The following is a 21,539-nucleotide window of genomic DNA, read 5'->3' as shown; positions in this document are numbered from 1 at the left end:
AGCAGACTCCGACCCTGAGAAGCGGCGTGGGCTTTTGACCCGTTCCCCGTGTTCCTGCACTAGCGGGTTACTTCGTGCTGCAGTGGCTATTGAAGGGGGGCTGCAGCTGTCAGGAACAGCTGATGGAAGAGATACGGGGTTCAGGTGACTTCCAATGGCCACAGGAAGGGAGCAGTGCCTCCGGCCCTTCCTGCCGAGGAAGGGAGCCCTGGGGCCCCGCTGGCGGGGCGCGTTGGCTCTTTGACTAGGACATTGCAGAGGCAAGGCTGGCGTTCCTCAGGCTGCAGCTCAGCTGGACTTGATGATCTTAAGGGTCTTTCCAACCTAAACGATTCCATGATTCTTTGGTTCTGGGAGGCCCGTGGACCTGCTGGGTGTGGCGGGATGAGGGCAGTTGGGTTGGCGCAGCGCCCCAGCCATAAGCGCCCTTGGCAGGGCTGGTACGGTGGCTGCCCCTGCGGGGGCATGGCTCTCTGGCCCAGGCGTCAAGTGAAAGGTAGCAGGGAGGGGTTACGCGTGAAGGAGCCCGCGTCCCCGTCGCAGGCCTGGGGCGGGTAGCCGTCACAGCCGGCTGCCCGCCCGGAACCGCGGTCCCACACACGCAGCAGACGCCTGCCGGGCGCTGCTGCCGGGGACTCGCTGCCGGGGACTCCCTGCCGGGCCGGCGGGCGGGGCGGGGCGGGCCCGGCGCTAAGATGGCGGCCAAGGGCTCCCACTCGCACGTGAAGCTGGAGGGGGAGATCGAGCGGTGCCGGGCGGAGGGGCAGTGGGGGCAGCTCCGGCACCTGGCTCAGCAGCTGCTCCCGCCGGCACGGCCTCCGCGCAAGGCGGCGGGGGGCGCACAGGACGCGGGTAAGCGGTGGCGAGCAGGGTGGGGCAGAGCTGCGGGGCGGCTGCCGTTACCGGACCGCCCGGACGTGGGGCGGCGGCGGCGGGGACGGCTTGTCGCTTCGTGCCGCCGCCCGGGGCTCGGCAGCCCGAGCCCGGTGGGCTGACGCGGGCGGGAGCTGCGGCTGTCCAGTCTCCCGGAGCTGCGGGAAGAGGGCTGCGGAACGCCGGGGTGCTGGCGGAGGGAGCGGGATATCGCCCGGTGTCCCCTGTAGGCGCCCCGGCCCCACTGCGGGAGGGAGGGTGGGAGAGATGCCTCTGCTGCGGCGGGAGCCCGGGAGACGGCGTTCAGGAAGATAACTCTCTGCTTCCCCTTCATGTCCGCGCTGCCGAGCCCGTCGGGCTGCGAGGGGAAACGCGCTGCTTGGGGCTGTCGGTGGGAGTAAGGGGCAGCAGCGCTTGCTGGGTGGCTGCTGTCCGTTCGGGGCGCTGCCCTTACCTCCATCAGCGCCTGGAGGCAGGTGGCGGCGGCGCTCGGTGCCTGCCTTGGATTTGGGCTGTGGGCAGGCTACCGACCGAAGCCCTCGGTGCTTGGAAACGTCCCTCTTCAACTTCCCGGTACGGGCGGTGCTGATTCCCCCTTGCTCCCTCCCCACCCCTTTATGGATGTCCCAAAATTACCCCTCTACTTTTCTGAAGGGGGCTGCTTTATTTAAAGGCTTGGGCTCGTCCAGGTATCCTTTCACATGTAAGACAGGTTTCATAAATAGCGATGTGTTCTTACCTTTTTTCCTGTTACAACACGCTGCTTTACCCATTTTTAAATGAAATGAGCGAGGTAGCCGAACTTAGAAATGTAAAATTCCGTGTCTGTAGTCAGCAGCAGTAAGTTGTGAAGAGGACCTGATCCTAGCCACCGCACTGGTACAAGAGGGTCTGCTGTTGAGATCAGATGAGCTATTTCCTATGAATAAACACACTTCTTTAGAGGAGTGGGTTTAGGATGTGGCCCTAGAGTTAATTGAAGCTTGTTGGAGTGCAGTAAACTTCACAGTAGAAAAGTATGGTGGGGGGAGATGCTGGCAGCCTAATACGTGCTTATTTAGGAGGCTTTCCAAGCGTATAGGTGATGCAGATTGAACCCCGTGTTGAGAACCACACGGCCAACCTTCGAACTTTAGTCAGGTTTTAGCAGTGCTTCCCAAGTGCAGAGATCATCATGCAGTTTGGGGGCATTAATAGTTGAAGAGTTCATATTAGTTTGTTTCCTTGTAATTAAGAGGTAAGACAACAGTTTAATTGCTGTAAAAACATTATTTGTTAATTTGGTGTTTTGTCATCATAACTTGCTAGTTATGAAAAAGTAATGCTTTGTTGTTGCTACAGAACTTTTCTTCCAGCAAGGGACTAATTACAGTTTTGTGTTTCTAGAAACAGTAATGTGTCTGGATGGGATTTTTTTTAATACTAGTATTTGCTTTGAGCGATTGTGTATGTTTATTTCTTAATTGTATATGATTTTATCTAATTCCTTAAGTTTGGTTAAGAGATTAGTGACTACCCGAAAGCTCTTCAGTGTTGTGTAGAAATGACTGCTTGTAAAGTTGAGGGGGGAAATATACTTGAACATTTAAACTTCCAATTTTATATGCATAGACTCTGATCATGCAAGTTAGTTGTAGGCCTGCAATCAAACAGGAGGAGCTAGGGCTGTAATCTGATATGCAGCTGAACACTTAAGCTACAAAAAAATAAGTCTACAACAAAAAACCCTCCACAAGTTGATTATTAATGCCGTATGTAATGTATAGGTAGTAAATGGGGATAAGTTGTCCCATGGACTGAAAATACAGAAATAGATACACTATCATGTTTCCTGCATTCTAGAATTTCAGACTTTGAAATGTGAAGTATATATGAAATGTAGGGCTTCGCTCTTTGATTTACAAAGATTTTCTTACCCTGCTTGACCCACTACTCAGCTGACTGAGATACTACTTTTATGAATAAATTAACTGCAGAACTGGACCCATCTTGCAAGAACTCCAAGTACACTGGCAGATGAAACTTTTTTTTTTCCCAGCACATGATGCTTCATGCTGTATCCTGTGCTACTATGTATGTTTGAGTTTCTTTTCTGTGGAACTGTGAGCAGGAATAGATTTTAATGCAGAAATAATTTGATGTGACATGTCAGTTATGTCACTGGATCAAGCCTTGTGTGTTTTCAGTAACGGACGTGTTGAATGTGTGTAAACTCTCTATTTTTTTTTCTGTGAACTTTCAGGAAAATCTTAAAAGTTTCTGATGTGATTACTGTTCTGCAGTGAAACCCATAACTTATCTAGTCTGAAGCATGCATTTCATGCTTGTTCATTTGTAAATCTGAAGCATGCACTTAAATGTTTGCAAAGATTGGTCTTATACTTTTGAAAGTGAATTTTGTGATGAAAATTCTTAACTGGTATATTAGTGACAACACAAGAATGAACTGTGCTGTCAAAATTAAAGGATTCATTAAGGAAAATCTTCAAGTTAAAAGGAAATGTTTCATTTTTTCATAGGAAACATACTGCTTCCAATAGCTAGTAGTTAATGGAAGTTTTTTTTCTGTCTGCTAGTTCTCCCTGCCCCCCCTCATTTGAGTTACTGTTTGTGTGTCTCAAAGCTGTGTTGTTTTGTTTTTGTAATGTTATTTATCAGCAGTACAGCACTAAGTGATGTTTCTTGTTGGTTGGTATGTGCTTTCAGAGGACTACGGGAGCATGCTGCTTGCAGAGGCTCTGCTAGAAGAATGTTTGAAGGAAAACTTTGCCAAACTGAAGGACTCCATTCCACTGACAGAGAAGAATGAGCCAAAACTGAGTGAAGTTAAACAGTATCTGACCAGTATCTTAACCAGAGGAAAGCTACGAGTAAGTGGGCTCTGTTGTCGTAATTCCTGCTAACTGGATGCTTCTTTCATATGATTATTAGCCTGATACAAGGTGTTGGTGTTGCCTGGTCATGTCCCTGTATGCTGTATTATAAGCATTACTAATGGCGTGGTAATTCAATACCCCTTTGCAGTGTCTTCTGTGGAGAAACTTGCTTTTCTGTACACAAATGAATTATGTGCTACAAGTGTATATCCTGTTTGGTTTTTTTATTAGAAAGAAGCAGGATAAATATTTAGGAATTCTCTGGATTGCTGTCAGGCTAGCACAGCTGAGTGACCTACTGCTACTCCTGGTCTGAGGGAATTGTGTACACCTGGTCAGCTCCAGATCAGAGGTAAAATGTGCTGCAAGCTGCTGTCGGGCACTTAAGGTTGTGGTCTGAGTCCATGGTTACAACCTTGCATTGCTTTTCATCTCTGCCAGAGAAGTTAGGCGAAGTTATGCTTTTATTTTATTTTGTGGTCTGGATGCATGGTTGGTAGCCGCCTGTCAACTCAGCTGCAGAGCTTTAGGAGTGTTTCAAGACTCTGCCTTGATCGCTGCTGCTGTGTTGGTGTCCTTAGACACACAGCTGTGTAACTGGCTTTAAAAAGATGATGAATTACAACTGTCTGTTCTAGACTTGTATTACTTGTGGTCCTGAAACTTACAGGCTAGTTAACTTGGAAGTGTATGTTATACTTTTATCACGTTAATTTGCAGGAAGCAAGTGTGCAGTGGCTTTTCTGGGGGAGTTCCTTGTTCTTAACTTCTTGAAAGTCAGCGTGTTTAAAAAGTAAAAAGGAGAGGGAAAGGAAGGGGAGTCCAACCAACCCTCTTTCTTTACAGTTTAGCCCCAGTAACAGCCAGAACCACTGAATTCTTTGAAGTCTTGGTGTCAAGTTTGGCTGTGTGAATTTCCATTACTATTTCTTTGTTAGTGGTGACTTGGCTAGTCCTGCAGCATTGATCTTGTGTTGACTGCATGTATTAAAAAAAACTAGCATGAAGGTTTAGGAACCTTTTCATGCTTTCCAAAGCATAAAAAGGGTTTGAATGGATGTATTTTACTGAGGTGTTTTTTGTTACACAGATTTGTATGCATGTTTTCAATCCTTAAGAAACCAAACAAATCTTAGAAATAGCAGGTGTGCCTTCTGTTTTTTTTCCTGTTGCCTGAAAATTTTTTGATAGCTTAAGAAAATTTGGGAGCTTTCTTGCTTTTAAATTAAATGTACAGAGGAGAGGGGAGCACTTGACTAAAAAGCACTGCTTTCTGCCTTTTAAGCAGGGGATTTTCTTGGTGTGTAAGTAGGTAGTTCTGACAATGCCAGGCTTTTATGTGCTATGTGAGGCTGGTGAATCAATAGAGTAGGTCAGCTGAAACCAAAGAGGTGGCTTGTAAGCTGTGTATTTCCAAAGTAGCTGCCTGACCTTTGTTGCCTGCTGCTCTCATCAGAGTATCCCTAAGATCTCTAGACAATTAAATCCTTCCTACTCTGGCTTGCAGAGCTAGCAGTGTTGAGAGGAAAGCATTATGAATCTGCTTAATTTGTTCTGAAGTACCTCATTCTCACTGTCTGGTTTTTTTACCATGTAAACACTCTTTTCCTCTCCCCCCGCCTCTGTTTCAGCCTAAGTATATGACAGAAGCTATGCTGATCCTAGGAAAGCTTCATTATGTGGAGGGATCCTACAGAGATGCCATCAGCATGTATGCAAGAGCAGGAATTGATGACTTCTCAACAAAAGATGAACCTCTGTACGTGCTGCGTTTGGTAACTGAAGCTTTTGTTATTAAAGGTAAGGGACCACGTATGCATATTTGAAGTATGCTGTGTTTAGGCTGAAGTTGAAGGTGTTTCTCCAAGTGATTTGATTGGAGCAGAGTTGGGGCAATGTTGTATGCTTTAGAAAATCCTACTGGGTATGGTCTATGTAGTTTAAACTTAAAGGCATTATGGAGTCTTAGTCCATGGTTTTTAAACTTGGCTGGCTTGTAAAGAAAAGCTTGAAATTTGAAATCTTGTGGTAACTGTTGGCTGTAAGTCAGCAACACACTTGAGCTTGTGCATCCATTTTGGGAAAATCTAAATCAAGCACTCAGCTGAATTGAGGCCTATGCTTTCTCTTAGAAAGAGTTCATCTACTTGTAAATTTAAATGATTCCTGTGATTTAAGCAAGGATGATGTTTCCAAGTTTTAAACTCTGGACTAACAGAATATGTGCTTTCAAAGCAGGTAGTATATTTTTGCAATGCATATCACACAGTATCAGACCTTATGTACAAACAGGAATCTCTCCCCCCCTTGTAATTCTACAGACATTGCACTGTTTGAGAGATCCTAATACAAACTGCCTCTACAGGTAGTGAAATTGCATTTCCTTTTTGAGTGGGGGGAAAGGAAGACCCTAGTCAGTTTCTGACTTGGGGGGAAAAAAGATCGGTAATCTTCTCCTTCATGTGCTTTCAGTTCCTTTATAAATGTTGCTCAAGTACTGCTACCTATCTACTGCTTTCTACTCTTTTCAGCATGTCCACCAGCTAATTAGGTGAATGAGAACTCTGATGATCAGATACCTTCAACTGGTATGTAAAAGAGTGAAACCAAATCAACCCAAAATACTGTTTGACTGGGCTGCTAGTATTACTGATAATTATCTGGATGTTTTGTGATCTCACACAGTCACTCTGCTTTTTTGAAAACCTGTTTGTTCTGCTTTGCTTGTTTTGATTTTGTTTTCTGTGGCACTGGCTGAATCTGCTTCATTAATGAGCTTTTGTGGAGCAGAACTAATTTACTTGTAAGTTGCACTAACACTTGCATGGCGCAGAGGAGTGAGTGACTGCCAGTGCATTCACAGCGGTGTATCTGAGGGCAACTATTGGTGCATTCCAGAGTCTGAAGGAGATGCACTATCCTCACTGGGAATTGGACTGGATAAGGCCCTTGGTGAGGTGTGAACATAATGATAAGGTGTGCATGAACACTGATGGAATGACCCTGTTCCCATAAGGCCTCTTCTATGGTGTTGACTACCTCACTTGTATATGAAGATGTTGGGGGTGGACGTGTTTGCCACGGAGGATCAGGCCATAATTTTTTTCCCCATGTGGTTTAGTGTGGAAACTAAATATTATGTTGCCCATATGTTTGTGTGTAAACCATAAGGAGTCCCTGCCATTGCAGAGCAACCTCTGTGCTATTACTGTTCCATGTTTTTTATCCTCCATGATAATTATTTTCAGATTAGCCAAGATGTCAGGGATATAGTAAGTCACTCAGTGTTTTACCAAAGTTTCTGACAGAGAAAAGTCCAGCAGAGTGGAGCTTGTCCATCTGAGTTTGGAGAGGGCAGTCACTGCTAGGATCACTATTCCCTCTGCCATATGCTTGACCTTCCAGTCTTAGAGAAATTAGCCCCTACGTGTTAGAAATTTGTACAGGTAACTATGGCAACAGCAGTGTGGATTTTACATTTTCATTTAAAAACATGTCTGTCCAGGTTACCTCTGCAGGGCAAGTAACAGCATGGAGTTGAATTCTTTAAAATGAAGTTAAAATTAATTTATACTTTATGCTAAAGATTTTTCTTATTCCTCTTTTTCATTTGGTACCGCTGCAGAAATTCTGTTGATCCATACCATATTATTGCCTTTGGTTGAACTACTGTTAGGTTATGCAAGTTGAAATTGTCCTTAAAGACACTCTTGAACATTGCTGGTAGTAAAATTTTTGCAGGGATCATCTAGGCAACAATCCAGAAAAGCCACAGTCATTTCTTCATTTCAGGGCAGAACTTAGGTTCCCTGCTTAATTTTTTTTATTCAGATTTTCAGTAATGAGAGAAAGCAATTGGTTTAATAGAATATCCCTGTTCATCCAGCATTAGTTAAACACCAGAACTTTATGTCACTTCTTAGTACAAACGTGAAACCACCTTGTTTTTGTGTAGCTAGCACTGCTGGGTTGTACCTATATGCAGAATGGTGGTGTAGGCTCTCAAGCAGTCAGGATTATGCTGGAAAGGTCACAGAAGAAAGAAAAGTCAAATCAAACACGCTCACCCTTATCCTTTTACTGTTGGAAACAAATGAAAATGTAATGAGAAAGAGATGGGATACACTAGGAGGAGCTGCATAGATGAAGTCAGTGGTAGAAATGAAATATGAACCAGCAAAACTGAGTTTGCTTTTTTCTTTAGAGCACTGCTTGAGCTCCAAAACACTGAAGGTTGGACATTGAGCTAAATCTCTGGGGCCTTCCTCTGAAGGTCCATAACATGTAGTAGGTTGATAGCATGGTAAGAAGCAATATGGATTTGCGCCTTTGTAATTGGACTGTATAAGTTGAACAGGGAAAAATTTTCTTCCTTGCCTTGCTCAGTAGACTTTCAACCTAGGTGAGTATCAAGCAGTAAATGTTGAAGTTCTTCACAAATGCAGGGACTTGAGCGGTTGACAAGTCACAGGAGAAGTGGCAGAGAGGACAAGACTCTTCCAGTTTCTCAAATGACTGCTTCTGCTTGCCTTGTTTCTAAATCCACATGTTGTGAGGAGATAAGTTCTGTGGGCACTGTGAGCGTAGCTCTGACAACAGTTTGATTTTTCACGATGACTAATTTCAACCTTTGTAGTTAGTTAATGGGTGGTTGGTCTGTACTTGTCTTCTTCCTCCCGTCCTCACTGAAGTTAATTCCTCCTTAAAACCTCTGCTCGGTTCACAGTGCTGCAGGTAATCTCTGATGCAAGCAGTTCTGTCTGTTGCATAAAACAGTATTGTGTAAGGAAACTTGCTCTCATTTTGCTTCTGATTCACTTGGGACATATTGTGGCTTCGTTAACTGGCATTGTCCATTCAAAACAAGCAAGCAAAAAATACTTCAGAACAACGTGTAACTGCTGGAACCCATTGGCTTCCCTCTGGCTGTGCTTGCTGCAGAAACCCTGCTAGAGATCTCTCTCTGCTTCCAGTGGATAAAACTTCCTGGTAGTGGGGTAACCCTTTACAAAGCAAAGAATACCTCTAGCCAGGGCTTCAGCATACCTAAATTCCAAGTTTGTAGAAAGGTTTCTGTGTCATTGCAATGTTTGTCACGCAGCCTTTCTTGCTGTGTTGTGTGAGAGCATGACCAGAGCTGTGTTAAGAGGAGAAGACTGTTGCCAGCCCGTGTGATGAAGGGCAGGGCTGACGTGGCATGTGGGTCCTGTCTTTGTAATGCCCCAGAGTGCCTTTGGCTTGCCGCAGTGCTTGCGGGCAGGATGTGTGGTATCAGAGCTGCTGCAAGGGGAGTCAGCCCCGGTGGAGGAACTCCCTGTGTCTGTCAGACCAGCTGTCAGGCCAGGCTCTGGACTTCCTCCACCTGGAGGGGGTACCCTGGAGATAGGTGGCTAGCTAAACCTGTGCGGCGATGACACAGGATTGCAAATGGTACCTAGCTGGTTTTCTAGTGAGTTAAAGCTGTAACAGTCCCACTGCCTTTTTTTCTCCTTTTCTCCCAGTCCATCCTGCAGTAATTTTGGTACTGTTATTGGCCATTTTCAGCTTAGGGTGGGTTTGATTTGTGCAGCTCCACTCTGAACGTTCTGTACAGTCAGAAGTTGGCGGTTCTGGGGTGATTCATCACTTCTTCAAATAGCATCTGACATGGATGAAGTGCATGGTATTGTACAATACGGCCTCCTCTTTGGTGACTGAATACAATTCACAGGCAGGCTGTGGACTAACTTGTCGTGGGTGTCTAAAGATGGGTGAGAGGAATCCCGTGTAAATTTGTTTCTAAAATTGTTTTTGAAAACTTTAGAAAAGAGATCTATTGTATCAAAAGGCTGGAGCGTGAGCTCAGCCTTTTTAGATTTTTAGAAAAATCCATGTGGAAGAGAACAAGGTGATACTGTGTCTGTAAGCAGCCTTTATCATAGTCTGTGTTTTGTTATAACAAGTCCAACCACAAGTCACGTGTACAAGGAAACAAGACTTCGCTAGTTCAGTAGCTCAGAGCAATCTATATTTTGTTCGTGAAAGTAATTTAAAGATGTTTAAGATCTGTAGTGTGACACTTCTGAAAAACTGTAAGATCATGAGACAAACACTGCTGGATTGAGTCGCTGGTCTGTAGAGCCCTCCTAAGAGCTGTCTGTGAGCGCTATTGCTGAAAGCAAAACCCCAAATCTACTACATGAGGGTTTTTCCTGACATGGATAATGCTAAACAGCCTGGAGCCTGCATCCAGGGTTCTGGGTTCAGTCCAGCTCTTTGTGGGTTTTTAGGGGTTTTTGTTTGTTCGTTTTTAGGACAAACTGCTGATCTTACGTGTTTTCTTGTTTCTCTTATGGTTGTATCTTTTAAAACCTCAATGATAATGAGGTCAGTATTGCTTAGAAGTATATTGTTCTGCTTTCTCCCCATGTGAAATCTTTGTCTTGGGTTTGTAATACTGGAAGTGGTTGTTTGGAGGTTATGGTGGTGTCCTGAGAGGAAAGTGGTGATATCGCACAGAGATAATAAACAGAAGAACTGACCTTTTACTCGACTAGTTTGAAAACTCCCCATTTGGTTTTAATCATGATTTTAAATTGACTAGCTGAAGCCTCGAAATTTGAATAATCTATTTTAAACTTCCTTTGTGCTTGTGCTGCTTAATTTCTTATTTTGTTGGTTTGCAGAACTATTAAAACCATGTAGGTTTGCATTCAGTAAACATAAGTCTGGTATTAAAATTGTTCATTCTAGCTAATCAGAGGATATATCACCCACTTGTTCATACACCTCATTGGAGTCTTTAACTTTGACATTTGCTCGTGTGTCATTCATTTTCTAATATAGTTTTCTACAGGATGATTAATTTCCTAGGTGAGATCTGTATTCAGCTGCATTTGTTTGGAAATTAGAACAAAATGTACACTTAAAAATAGCTTTATTGCAAAGCTAAGTTCTGATAAATCTACTTTTTCCTTCTCTCTTTAAAGAATTTGTATAAGAAAATCTTTTCAGTTAAATGAATTTCACTTGCTACAGACAGTTTTAACTCAGTGTTTCTGGTAAGTGTTCAAACTGGTAAATTTCTTGTCATGTGTGCTTTGTTTTTAATTTGTAGATTAAAATGGGAGAAATAAGCTTTCCTGTTTGGTTTTATTGAGTCAAAGCTTTGTTGGTTCATCAGCTTTGAAAAGCTAATCATTGAACTAAATTAGTGGAGAGAACTGAAAGGGAAAAAGAAACGTGGGATTTTTTTCTTTTTTCTTTTTTTGTCTTCCCTGGAAGAGAGCGCCTGTATTGGAATGACTCATTTCAGTACTTCATCAAACTCTTATTTCAGATCCTAAGTCAATAACGTCTCCATTCAATTTTTTTACTAAATGGTCCCAGCCCTATACTGCAAGGATATATTCCATTCAAACAATGTTAATGGGTTATTGTGTGTTATGGGCTTAACCTAAGCAGCCTTACTTTTAAATAGAGTCCTTCTGAAAACAGAATTTCCAGTTAGGTTCTCTTGGATGAGATTTTTGTCCACTTAGTTTTTGACAAATGCGATGGCAATATCAAAGCTATTGAGTGTACTGGAATACAGACTGTGGAACAATTTTCAGTGCCAGTAGTTTGAACAATGTCAAGTACAGATAAACTGAGTTTGGAAACATTACGTAGCTTTGTAGGATCATAATTTATTTCATAATCTTCTTTTGAATGTGAATTTACACTTCTAACTTGTTTTTGCAGGAAGCATTTTTTACAAACCTGTTAACAGCCTATACGTGCACTTTCTGAGCCTGCTCCTCTTTTCAGAGGGCATAACGTTTTGCAAGGTGCGTTCTCCTTTTTCCAGACAAGCATTTGGAATACTGTTCTGCCTCTTGGATGCCAATCCCCACCTCCACCCCGTGGTTATGCATACTCTTATGCTTAGGATATTTTCCACAGGCTGATTTTTTTAAGGGTTCTTGAAGGTCACTAAGAAACACTTTACTGTAATACCTAAAAAGAGATAGGGTGGAGAGATCTTACTATGTAAGGACATACCTTGTCTTGTCAACTGAGACAAGTGTAGGAAGTGGATTAATGGAAGGTTGATGGCATTTTTTCCATGTTCAAATAAATAATTTTCTTTGTCCTCTCTGGGCGCTAATGGGGCAAAGTAAAAGCATGTTGTAATTGCACATGTCAAGATAAAGATGATCCATTTCTGTATTATTGTTCCGTAGCCACATGGCTGCAAGGAAAATATCCAGATCTGCTAGTGGTAAAAAAAGAGGAAACCTAACTCTTTTCCCTCTCCCTCCCAGCAAGACCTGACCTGCCTACCCCCCCCCCCCCCCCCCCCCCCCCCCCCCCAAAAAAAAAAAAAAAGCTGAATTTTCATCCTGCCTGCATTGCTACTACTGACTGACATAGGGGCAATGTGCTATAATGCACCATTTAGCCGAAATGGGCAGTAGGTTGTAAGGGGCAGGGAAAATCCTAAGAGCCTGAATTTTCTCCCTGCCTCCCCTCATTAGTTTCAGTGTTAATCATGATGTCAGTTAGGTACTGTTGACATCATGGCATGCTTACTGTAGGCTTTTACTTGAGAGTCTAAATATTTTCTACCCTAATCATCCTGTTTAAACCAGGAGGGTTGTTATTTTAAAGTGTGTTGACTTCCCTAAGGCCCCAACTCACTGCTGGCTGGAACCTGCCCACCTTGGAAGCTACAATGCTGGCTGAGGGCACTTGAATTCCTTGTAGTGTTCAGGAGGGCAGCTAAGACTTTCCTAAAGACACCACCAGTGTTCCTGGTAGTCTTTAGGGAAGTTTGTTGATCGTGAAGAGCCAGAATTCTACTAGGCACAAAGTTATTATGAGAAGAGCATAGGTTTGGGTGAAAGTTGAGGGAAAAATTATGTAAAACTTTTACTTTATTCATGCAATTATATTGCTCTCAGTGATAATGAGCTTCATGAAGATGATTGACACTTGGCAGTATGCAGCTGTGTTAACCTATATGTTGCTTTTGAGATGATACACTGGCTTGCAGTAGTCTCCTGTTCCTTAATTGCTGTTTCTTCTACCGGCAGCTACTCGGTGAGGTTACTTTTGTCAGTGTTTTCAGCTGCCACTGTGACTAAGTAGAACTGTAATGGAAGAAAAAATCTGTTTCTTTTTCTTTTTTTTTAATTTTTTTTTAAAGGGTCTGTCAGGGACAGGGCACAAATTCCTTTATTGGAATCCTTCTCTGTTGACTAAAATGGGTGAGATTCATATCTCTGAGCATTGAGATCTGTGGGGAGATGGGTTCCTTTAAACAGATCCTAAACAATAAATCTAGTTTTCTTGATTGACCATTAGGAAAACTGAGTTCCAGCCACAAGGATGTATGATGCAATATGACTTTAAAAAAATGAGTAACTGAGGGTAAGGCATTTTGTTGGTACAACTTATTTTCACTTTTGCTTGACAAAACCTGCATCTTTCAAATGTTAATCCACATCAGAGAGAGAGAGAGAGGCTTTGTTCTATGCCTGGGATACACTTCAAAGTGCTAGTGTTCGTAATTCTGCCAGCTAGACAGGAAGCACGCTGTTTATTCATTTTGGCATCAGAGTAGCTGTCTGATAGGCAAAAGCCCCAGTTTGTAGATGCTGATGTCTTGATAAAAGGGCCTAGTATTAGTATGTCTTACTTGGGTTTTCAGAATAGAAAATTAAGAGTTTGAAGTTGCTCTTATGTTGTGACAGTGATGACTTGAAGCTGTTGCATGTTGGTGTATTGTGTGCCTTGGTGCCATTGCTTTCCAGCTTGGATATGAAAGAGTTGCCAAGCCCAGCTTTGATGTTCTTGGGGCACTTAGGCTTTACTGTTGTGCTCCATGAGCTCTTCTCTGGTGTTGGATAGGCTAGTTTTCTGTTGGCATTTTAGAAGTAGTTTGTTTAGTATGATCTGCTATGCACAAATGCAGCATGGGTGTGGTTTTTTTAGACTTCTGAGGGGAGTTAGCTGGAGGCCACTAATTCAAGTAACTGAAATTTAGAAAGTGGAAAAAGAAAATAACTTCTTGTTCCGTTTGTTCATTTGATTTGGTTTCTGTGATGGTAAAGTTTTGTTAATGTTCTGCTCCCTTCTCCACACACAATTGCAGGTACTGGTTGCACACATGCACTAAACCTTCTCCACGTCCTGCACTATGAATTAGTTTTCTACAGCTGCATCAGCAGCATCAGGAGACACAAGAATAGTTGCATGTGCTTTTCTGAGGAAACAGAACAAGAAACGCACAATGTTTGTGTGCTAACATGAGACAGTAGGGCTACACTCTTATTTCACTAACAGAAAACAAATATACTCTCAGATGGCCTAAGCTAGCGGTAGCTTTTAAATGGCTATGATGCTGTCCCCATGTGGGGACTATGTTGTGTTGCGTGATATTTATCCAGTGGCTATGGGAAGATTTCAACATTCTGGTTTACCCTGGAGTAAGCTCCAAATGTCTTTGACCATCTTTTAAATGACAGGACAACAAACCTGTTAGTCCTCGCAGGCTATGTCTGTTCTAACAAATTTTAAATAGAATTGGCTGGAGTGCTTGATATGACTTAGCATCGTAAAACCTGAATTACCCTCCCTTCCCTCCTGCTCCCAAGGTACACATGAAGGTGGAGCAGTCTGGTTCAGTGACTGCAGCTAGAAGAGAACTTTCTCATTGGTCATGACACCTGGCAGTGATGCAGATGGGCTCAAGCTGAATAAATCCCAATACTTGGTCATCAGCACCATCTTTCTCTCTTGTGGCCCATCCACCTTTCTGCTTCTGCCTGTTGTATTTAGACTAGGGGAAAAAATGTAATTCTTGCAGCATGCCGTGGAAGTTTATGCATGTGGATGGTGTTGACAAAGTCCTTTATACGTGGGGCTGTGAGAGAATGCTCTTCTTGCCTGTGTTTGCTGTGCCCCAGAGCACTGCTCCAGCAGAGGTATCTCCTTAATTGCAATCAGGTATGTCATGGAATAGAGGTGGCCTCTTGTACCAGGACATTTAATATATTACAGCAGTGGTCCCCAAAGTGGGGTGCATGTGCCCCAGGGGGTGTACAAGATGATCCACTGGAGTGCAGGGGTAAAATATGAGAACTTCTATTAATACTTATTTTTTCTTAAAAAAAAAAAAATCATTAAAATTAAGCTTTACTGATGTATTGGATTGTTAGTGGTGCCCTTGCTCAGTCTGTACGTCAGAGTGTCCCATGTCATATACAGCCCACAGAGTGTCTTGTGAAAGGGTAGTTGTTCCACAGTGCAGAGGGGCTCGCAGGGGCACCCTCACTTGCTCGTTCACTTCTAGTGTATTGCAGTTCATGTGTGCCTGGATAAGTGGATTTATGTATTATCTCAGTTTAACTAAACTGACCCTCATGAGATAGACAAGTAGCTTAAAGATTCCCTCAAAGAAACTGCAACCTGCAGGTAATGCTAGTAACACAAGTACATGTGAACAGTAAGAAAATGTCAGAGCTGACGCTACTCCTAGCATGAGCTCTTCATCAGCCATGTTACGAGGTAAAAGCAATGATGGTGTAATCAGACCTAATCAGTGGTACTCAATTCAGTACTTGATCATTAAATGTAATGATTTTTTTTTTTTAACCTTTTAGAAGCTTCTTTCAAGGTTTCTTACGTGAGAGCAAAAGATGAAAAAACCACATACCATTGGGGAAACACTTGTTCTTCCTGCTGCAGCAAAATGGCTGAAATAATACACAGAAGACAATATGGCAACAAACTAAAATGCATTCCTTTGGAAGACACATAGAAGACATTGCCAAAGACTTGAAGAAACAAGTATTAGAACAAATTACGCCATGTAGGAGGTTTGCTGTACAGCTGCACAAAAGTACAAATGTTTCTAGTATGTCTCAGCTTAAGGAGTTTGCTAAATTCTCGTTCCATAATGAAATGCACTAAGAACTGCTTAGCAGCAAAGTGGGACCGAGAAGTGCACAAAGTGCTATAGGATATCATCAATGGGGTTAACTTTATAAACACAAGCCTTTTAAATAGAATATTTGCAATACTTTGTAATGAGATGGGGAGCGACCATGAAAATCTCTTGTACTGCGCCAAAGCTCACTGGTTGTCTCATGACAAATTGCTTGAAGAAAAGTTGTTGCACTTAAAGATGAATTATGCCTTTCGCTTTTACAAAAAGTCTAGTGTTCTGAATTTGCAGACCTTTTCTGTGATGATAGCTGGCTGTCAGTAGCATGCTACCTAGCAGGTATTTTTGAAAAAAATAGACACATAAATATATAATACATTGTAAAGCAGTGTATGTATAAAACTATATACATAAGTTGGGTGTGCATGCTCAATTTTTTTACTGATGGGCAGTAAGATCAAAAAAGTTTGGAGATCAGTGTATTACAGTTTAATGCTAAGGTTCAAAGGTCTACCATGAAGCTTAGGAGCAGCCAGCTTACAGGCAGCAGGTCTTGATATGCTGAGAAAAATGAGTGTCTTTGGATTAAGGTTGCTGATTACTGCTATGCAGTAAGATATGCAGCATGATGCAGAGCCTGCATGGCATTGATCAGGGGTAGGTGACTGAGGTTGCATCTCAGGGGAGTACTTGCCACCTTTGGGCTTCACAGCCACTCAATCAAAAAGCTGTCCTAGTTTTAACAGTCAGCTTTGGCTGTAATTACAAGCCTAACCAGATAGAGTACTTAATTTCAAAATAATGGGGGTAACATTGTTAGCATTGGTTTATTGCATCTAGTGGGAAGGCTGGGAGTAGGGGTCTTGAACTCTGCTTTGATGCAACTAAGGAGCCTTGCACAGGTTACTTAAATTTTCCAGCTTCATTCCCCACTTATGGACAAAATGGTCTTCAGATGATTTTATTAAGCTTACTGGAATTTTCTACCTTTCTACCTTTCAGACTTTTACATGAAAAATACCCCCAGATTATAATGGATTTCAGTGAATATACTGGCCTGTTGTGTAGCAATAATCCTGTGTAACAGGAAGCAATGGTGAAAAAAACTTGTGCAGCTGTCTTACAAAACCTCCCCCTCACCTTTCATGATGTGCAATATGAATGAATGTGTTCAAAATCAAGGGCTTCTAGGCCTTTCTTCCCCCTCTTATTTGCATTGCAAATAAGTCCTGCTGAAAAATCATAACTTAATTGCTGAGGAGATGAGTGTCAAGACCCATGATGTGAATTATTTAAACTGCTGTGAATTGCGGCAGAAATAACGCACAGTGCTGGGTTTTGCCTATGTCAACCTAATTCTGACTGCTGCTTTGGCTTGCTGAGGTTCAGGCTATTTTGCTTTCCGAGACACTGTAATGTAATAGGTTGATTGGGGGCTGGGCTCTTGAGTTCAAACCTTAGCTGGCAGGGCAGGCTGGTCATAATACCATCTTTAAAATGGTTTTGTTGTGCTTTTGAATTTTGTCTTTGAAAAGTGTTAGTATTCTGCTGAACTTTGATTAGTCAGTGTGCATAAGTTGGAAGAGCTAGTCTTAAAAATAGTCTTGTTTCGATGCTAATAGATTTTCTAGAGCCACACTTCTGAACTAGGCTGATGGCTGCATGCTAGAAATAAAATGCACCCTCCCCTTGAGGACAGCTACCCGGAATGACCTGGTGCTCGCCACAGAGTGAGAACATGCACACAACCAGTTTCCTTGCAGTAGTTGCTATGCAATACCTTCACACCTGACTTGCCTCAAGACAAATTACTTATCTTCCTGTAGCTAGAGTAAAACTATTGTGAGCACTTAGCAGCATGCTGGCTCCTGGCCTGCATGACCTGTCTGTGTGGCACTGGAGCATAGGTGCTGTAACCTTACTCTGCAGGCTGGGGCTGATGCTGTTGACAGGGCTGTAAGTTCTACCCTGAGCTGTCTTTGCTTCAAGTTGCAATAGCTGTGTTCAACACGAGTGTAGTACCAGGACATGAGAGGTAGGCTTCATGCTCTGTGTGCTGTTGTGTTTCTTTGATTCCTTCCTTAGATTGCCTGGTAGCTCTGATGCTCCTGGGCTATGGGGTTTTAGCAGCTGCAGGCTAACACTGTTGGTGGAAGTAGTGTATTGCTGCTGACCCTGAAGTCTTGGACCTATGAACCCACCATTCCCCAGTTGTGTAAATTCATCCAAATACAAGAGGCTGGAAGTCTGTGTAAAAAGGAAAATTAAAAGAACCTGTGAGTGTTTTGGTGGATTGGTATATTCCTCCTACTCAGAAGGAGGAATGCTGCTGTTTGAACTAGTTTATGAACTGGAGGAACAGAAGAAAGCCACCATAGGCTCTTCTTCTTCCTCGTGGTTGTGCAGTCTCCACCTATGCACTGAGGCTTTCAAGACTGGTCCAGTTAACACCCTGAGTTGGCCCTGCTTTGCACAGAAGGCTGGACCATTGACCTCCTGGGGTCCCTTTCAGCATGAATTTTCGTCTCGCTTATGTTGCTGAGAATCTGATACCGCATGTCCACGTGCACATGTATGTTCCAGTTCTGGTAACATCACCTCAGAGCATTGGAGCTACATGATACGTTGTCTTCTTTTGGCAAGGACTGAGTGAGGTGAAAGTGGAAATAAGCCTTCATAAAATCTCCCTGTTCAGGTTTCTATAAAAGAGAGCAGTGCATGTCGGCTCTAGGAAGAAATTCGTTCATGACACCTCTTACAAACCATATGGATTTGGTTTTTTTTTTTTTTTTCTGACATAAAGGCAGATTAGTGTTAGCAAGGGGAGAAGAAGGCACAAAGATTATAGAGAGATCAAGAGCCAGAGGTGAATCTTTGGGAGAGCTAGAGGTGAATGGAACCCTTATCTTTATGCTGGAAAGAAAAGCAGTGTTTCTATACATAGAAAGTTTGTTCTTTTGAAAGGGATAATCTGGAAGCATGTGTCCCTCTTTAAATCTTGAGCTTGGGCCATACTCTATTAGAAATCTGTATCTTCACTATATAAAATGTTCTTATGGTATGTATGTATGTATATATTTAAATTTAGGCACCCAATTCATATGAGGAAAATCTTAGCTTAGATTAAGTTACAAGTTGGTATTATCTTACCTTAACTGGTTGTGAAAAATACCCAAGTCCCTTTGCCTTAACCAGCTACCAAGAAAGCATATGGCTTTATGCTTTACTCAGAAGCTAATTCTGTCTTAGCAAGAGCTACACTTTTCTTGCTAAATCCAGTGTGGAAGTAGCATGCATTTTCAGGGCTTTCTGATGCTTTTTGGGAACTGAGTTGAATTTAAAATGTATGTTGTGCTACAAAATTATTTCTGTGCTGATAACAAGGCAGGGAGGTGGGGTGGAGAAGAGTTAGTGGAATCTGTGTTCTCAGGACTGGAGGAGTTGTAAACAGTCTTGTACAACTGCACCTTGAGCAAATCTGTAACTGGGGCTTTGCACTGTGAGAACTGAATTGGTGGCTGCAAGAGTAGGGAACTTTTGCTGTCGTTCTGTTCTTCACTTTGTCTACTGGATTTGCAGTCTACTTGCTCTAATTTTTCTTCTCATTGCATTTCTGTGGTAGGGAAGAATAGCCCTGTTCGGATTCTGTAGAAGATTTTATACTCTGATGACATCAGGTCAGTGCATATGGTATTAGCAGAAAGAACCATGACTAATGTCACATCATGTGGGTCATTTTTCCTTTTTGGCCTTTACAAGTGGAGAAATGTGTGCAATGTGGCATAGTATCTGTTCTAATACACTGTCTATTTCTCTGTACTTACTGTGGCAAGAAACCTTTTTTGGAGATGTTCATTCCCCTGTCTCTAATCTGCCCCAGCTCTGTTTTTCTGACCCCATGGATGGGCATGTTTGTTGTCAGTACTTGGTGCTGGCAAATGCTGCTTGCTTTCCTCCCCCATGTCAAAGCTGAGATAGTAGCTCCTTGCAGTGGGCTGTAGCATGTACGTAAATGGCTTTTTATCAGCCCGTTCTCTCTGTGTGACATCTCCCACGATAACCACCCCCACACAGACTGCTAGGATGACTCTTGCAGTTTGATTAAATACTGCATGTGTATGAATGTCAGTGGACTGTACTGGATTTCTTTCAGGGCCCTCAGCCCCACTTTGCGCTTAAGGGGATGGTGACTCTGAAATGCAACACTTATTAACATTTATTTTCAGTAAGGGGAATGACTAGAAATTCAGAGGTAGATGAAACAGAGACAGATCTAAGGAGAATATTTGTAGGCTGTTCTGGCTTCAGCACTGGATGGTTTCTTTTTCTGTATAGAGACTTAACATCTTCTTTTCCCCTTCATTACATAGCAACAGGGTTAGGAAATAGAAGGTTTGAAATAATAGGAAAACAACCCATGATATAAAGCCAGGGACTTTGTAGAGAGACTGGAAGACAAAATATGTTGTATGTTGGATGCTGTACAAGGTGTATGTCAGTAGAAAGGAGAGAACACAAAATGGGCATTAGTTAAAAGCAGCAAAATTATCATCATCCCTGTCCCCACGCCCCCAGTGTCAGTTTGAAGTAAATCCACTCCCCCTGCTCTACTCTGGTCAGGATTTTCAAAGGTGAAAGATACTTGCGCCTGTTCCTCCAAGATACAGGTTCTGGAGAGAACGTGCTGTGCACTGCTGACTTGGGAGAGGGCAGAAGGAGTGGGGAGCCACCTGCCGAGCTTGCACCAGTGGGGCATAGAATCATTGAATGGGTTGGGTTGGAGGGGACCTTCAAGACCACCTAGTTCCAACACCCCTGCCATGGGCAGGGACACCCTCCACTAGACCAGGCTGCCCGAAGCCCCATCCAACCTGGCCTTGAACACTTCCAGGGAGGGGGCATCCACAACCTCTCTGGGCAACCTGTTCCAGTGCCTCATTACCCTCATAGTGAAGATTTTCTTCCTTACATCTAATCTAAATCTCCCCTCTTTCAGCTTAAGGCCATTACCCCATGTCCTATCACTATGTGCCCTTGTAAACAGTCCCTCTCCAGCTTTCTTGTAGGCCCCCTTTAGGTACTGGAAGGCTGCTATAAGGTCTCCCTGGAGCTTTCTCTTCTCCAGGCTGAACAATCCCAACTCTCTCAGCCTGTCCTCACAGGAGAGGTGCTCCAGCCCTCTGATCAGCTTCGTGGCCCTCCTCTGAACTCACTCCAACAGTTCCATGTCCTTCTTGTATTGGGGGCCCCGGTGCAGGACACAGTCATCTTCTCTCAACCCACTGAACTAACTGCTCGTGTCTGGCCCAAATGTAAGACATGAGATAGGGAAACCTAGAAGAGTAACCAAGGGGACAAAACAGAAACGTTGAACATGAGAAGTAAACAAAGCTAAGACTACCTAGGAACCTCAGTACTGCATCATTCATCATGAGGAAACCTGGCTCCCCATTGCTGCCTCACAGTGGTTTGTTGTCAGACTTCTGAAACAAGCTGTGCTGAGGTGCTGTGCCTTCTGGGACTGCGGGAGCCCAGGAAAGTGTGGCTCCTGGTGTGTGCGGTGGCTCCTCACGTTGAAGAGAATCCTTTGCTGTATGCTACAGCAGTCTAAATAGCTTTCTTGGAGAGGCTGTCCAGACAGCTGAACTCTTTCTTCTTTTGTCACCTCTGTGGATCTGTGTCAGGAACACTAGGATTTTGTGTTACATCTTACACATTTTTCATTGGCATTAGGGAGTGTTGTTATATAGAAAACGTATTGGGAAGTACGTGCTGAACTGTTTACAACCTGTGTTGGGCTACTGGGCATCAGTACGGTTGTGTCTGGTGTAGAAGACCTGAGTTTCCAAGCAATGCTGTATTGTAGAGAGCCAGTGTGG

The 21,539-nt window shown here is 43.2% G+C and overlaps 1 protein-coding gene across 9 annotated transcripts in view; it reads left to right on the top strand.

Moving 5' to 3' along the window:
* TTC7A (tetratricopeptide repeat domain 7A) overlaps positions 1-21,539 on the top strand; it is a 194,848-nt gene that overhangs the window by 22,350 nt on the left and 150,959 nt on the right. For 3 of the 9 annotated variants that reach the window (XM_075749058.1, XM_075749056.1, XM_075749055.1), the window contains exons 1-3: positions 669-852; positions 3,580-3,743; positions 5,381-5,549. In XM_075749058.1, the coding sequence (XP_075605173.1) occupies positions 696-852; positions 3,580-3,743; positions 5,381-5,549 (490 nt within the window). In that variant the 5' untranslated portion in view covers positions 669-695. Of the gene's footprint in view, positions 1-667; positions 853-3,579; positions 3,744-5,380; positions 5,550-6,278; positions 6,338-21,539 lie in introns of those variants that run through there. The other 6 variants (XM_075749062.1, XM_075749057.1, XM_075749060.1 and 3 more) reach the window with 4 other exon arrangements.

Source organism: Balearica regulorum, chromosome 3 (genome assembly GCF_011004875.1).
Source record: "Balearica regulorum gibbericeps isolate bBalReg1 chromosome 3, bBalReg1.pri, whole genome shotgun sequence".
In the NCBI taxonomy this organism is placed as follows: Eukaryota; Metazoa; Chordata; class Aves; order Gruiformes; family Gruidae; genus Balearica; species Balearica regulorum.
This window is presented reverse-complemented; position numbering and strand designations above follow the sequence as displayed.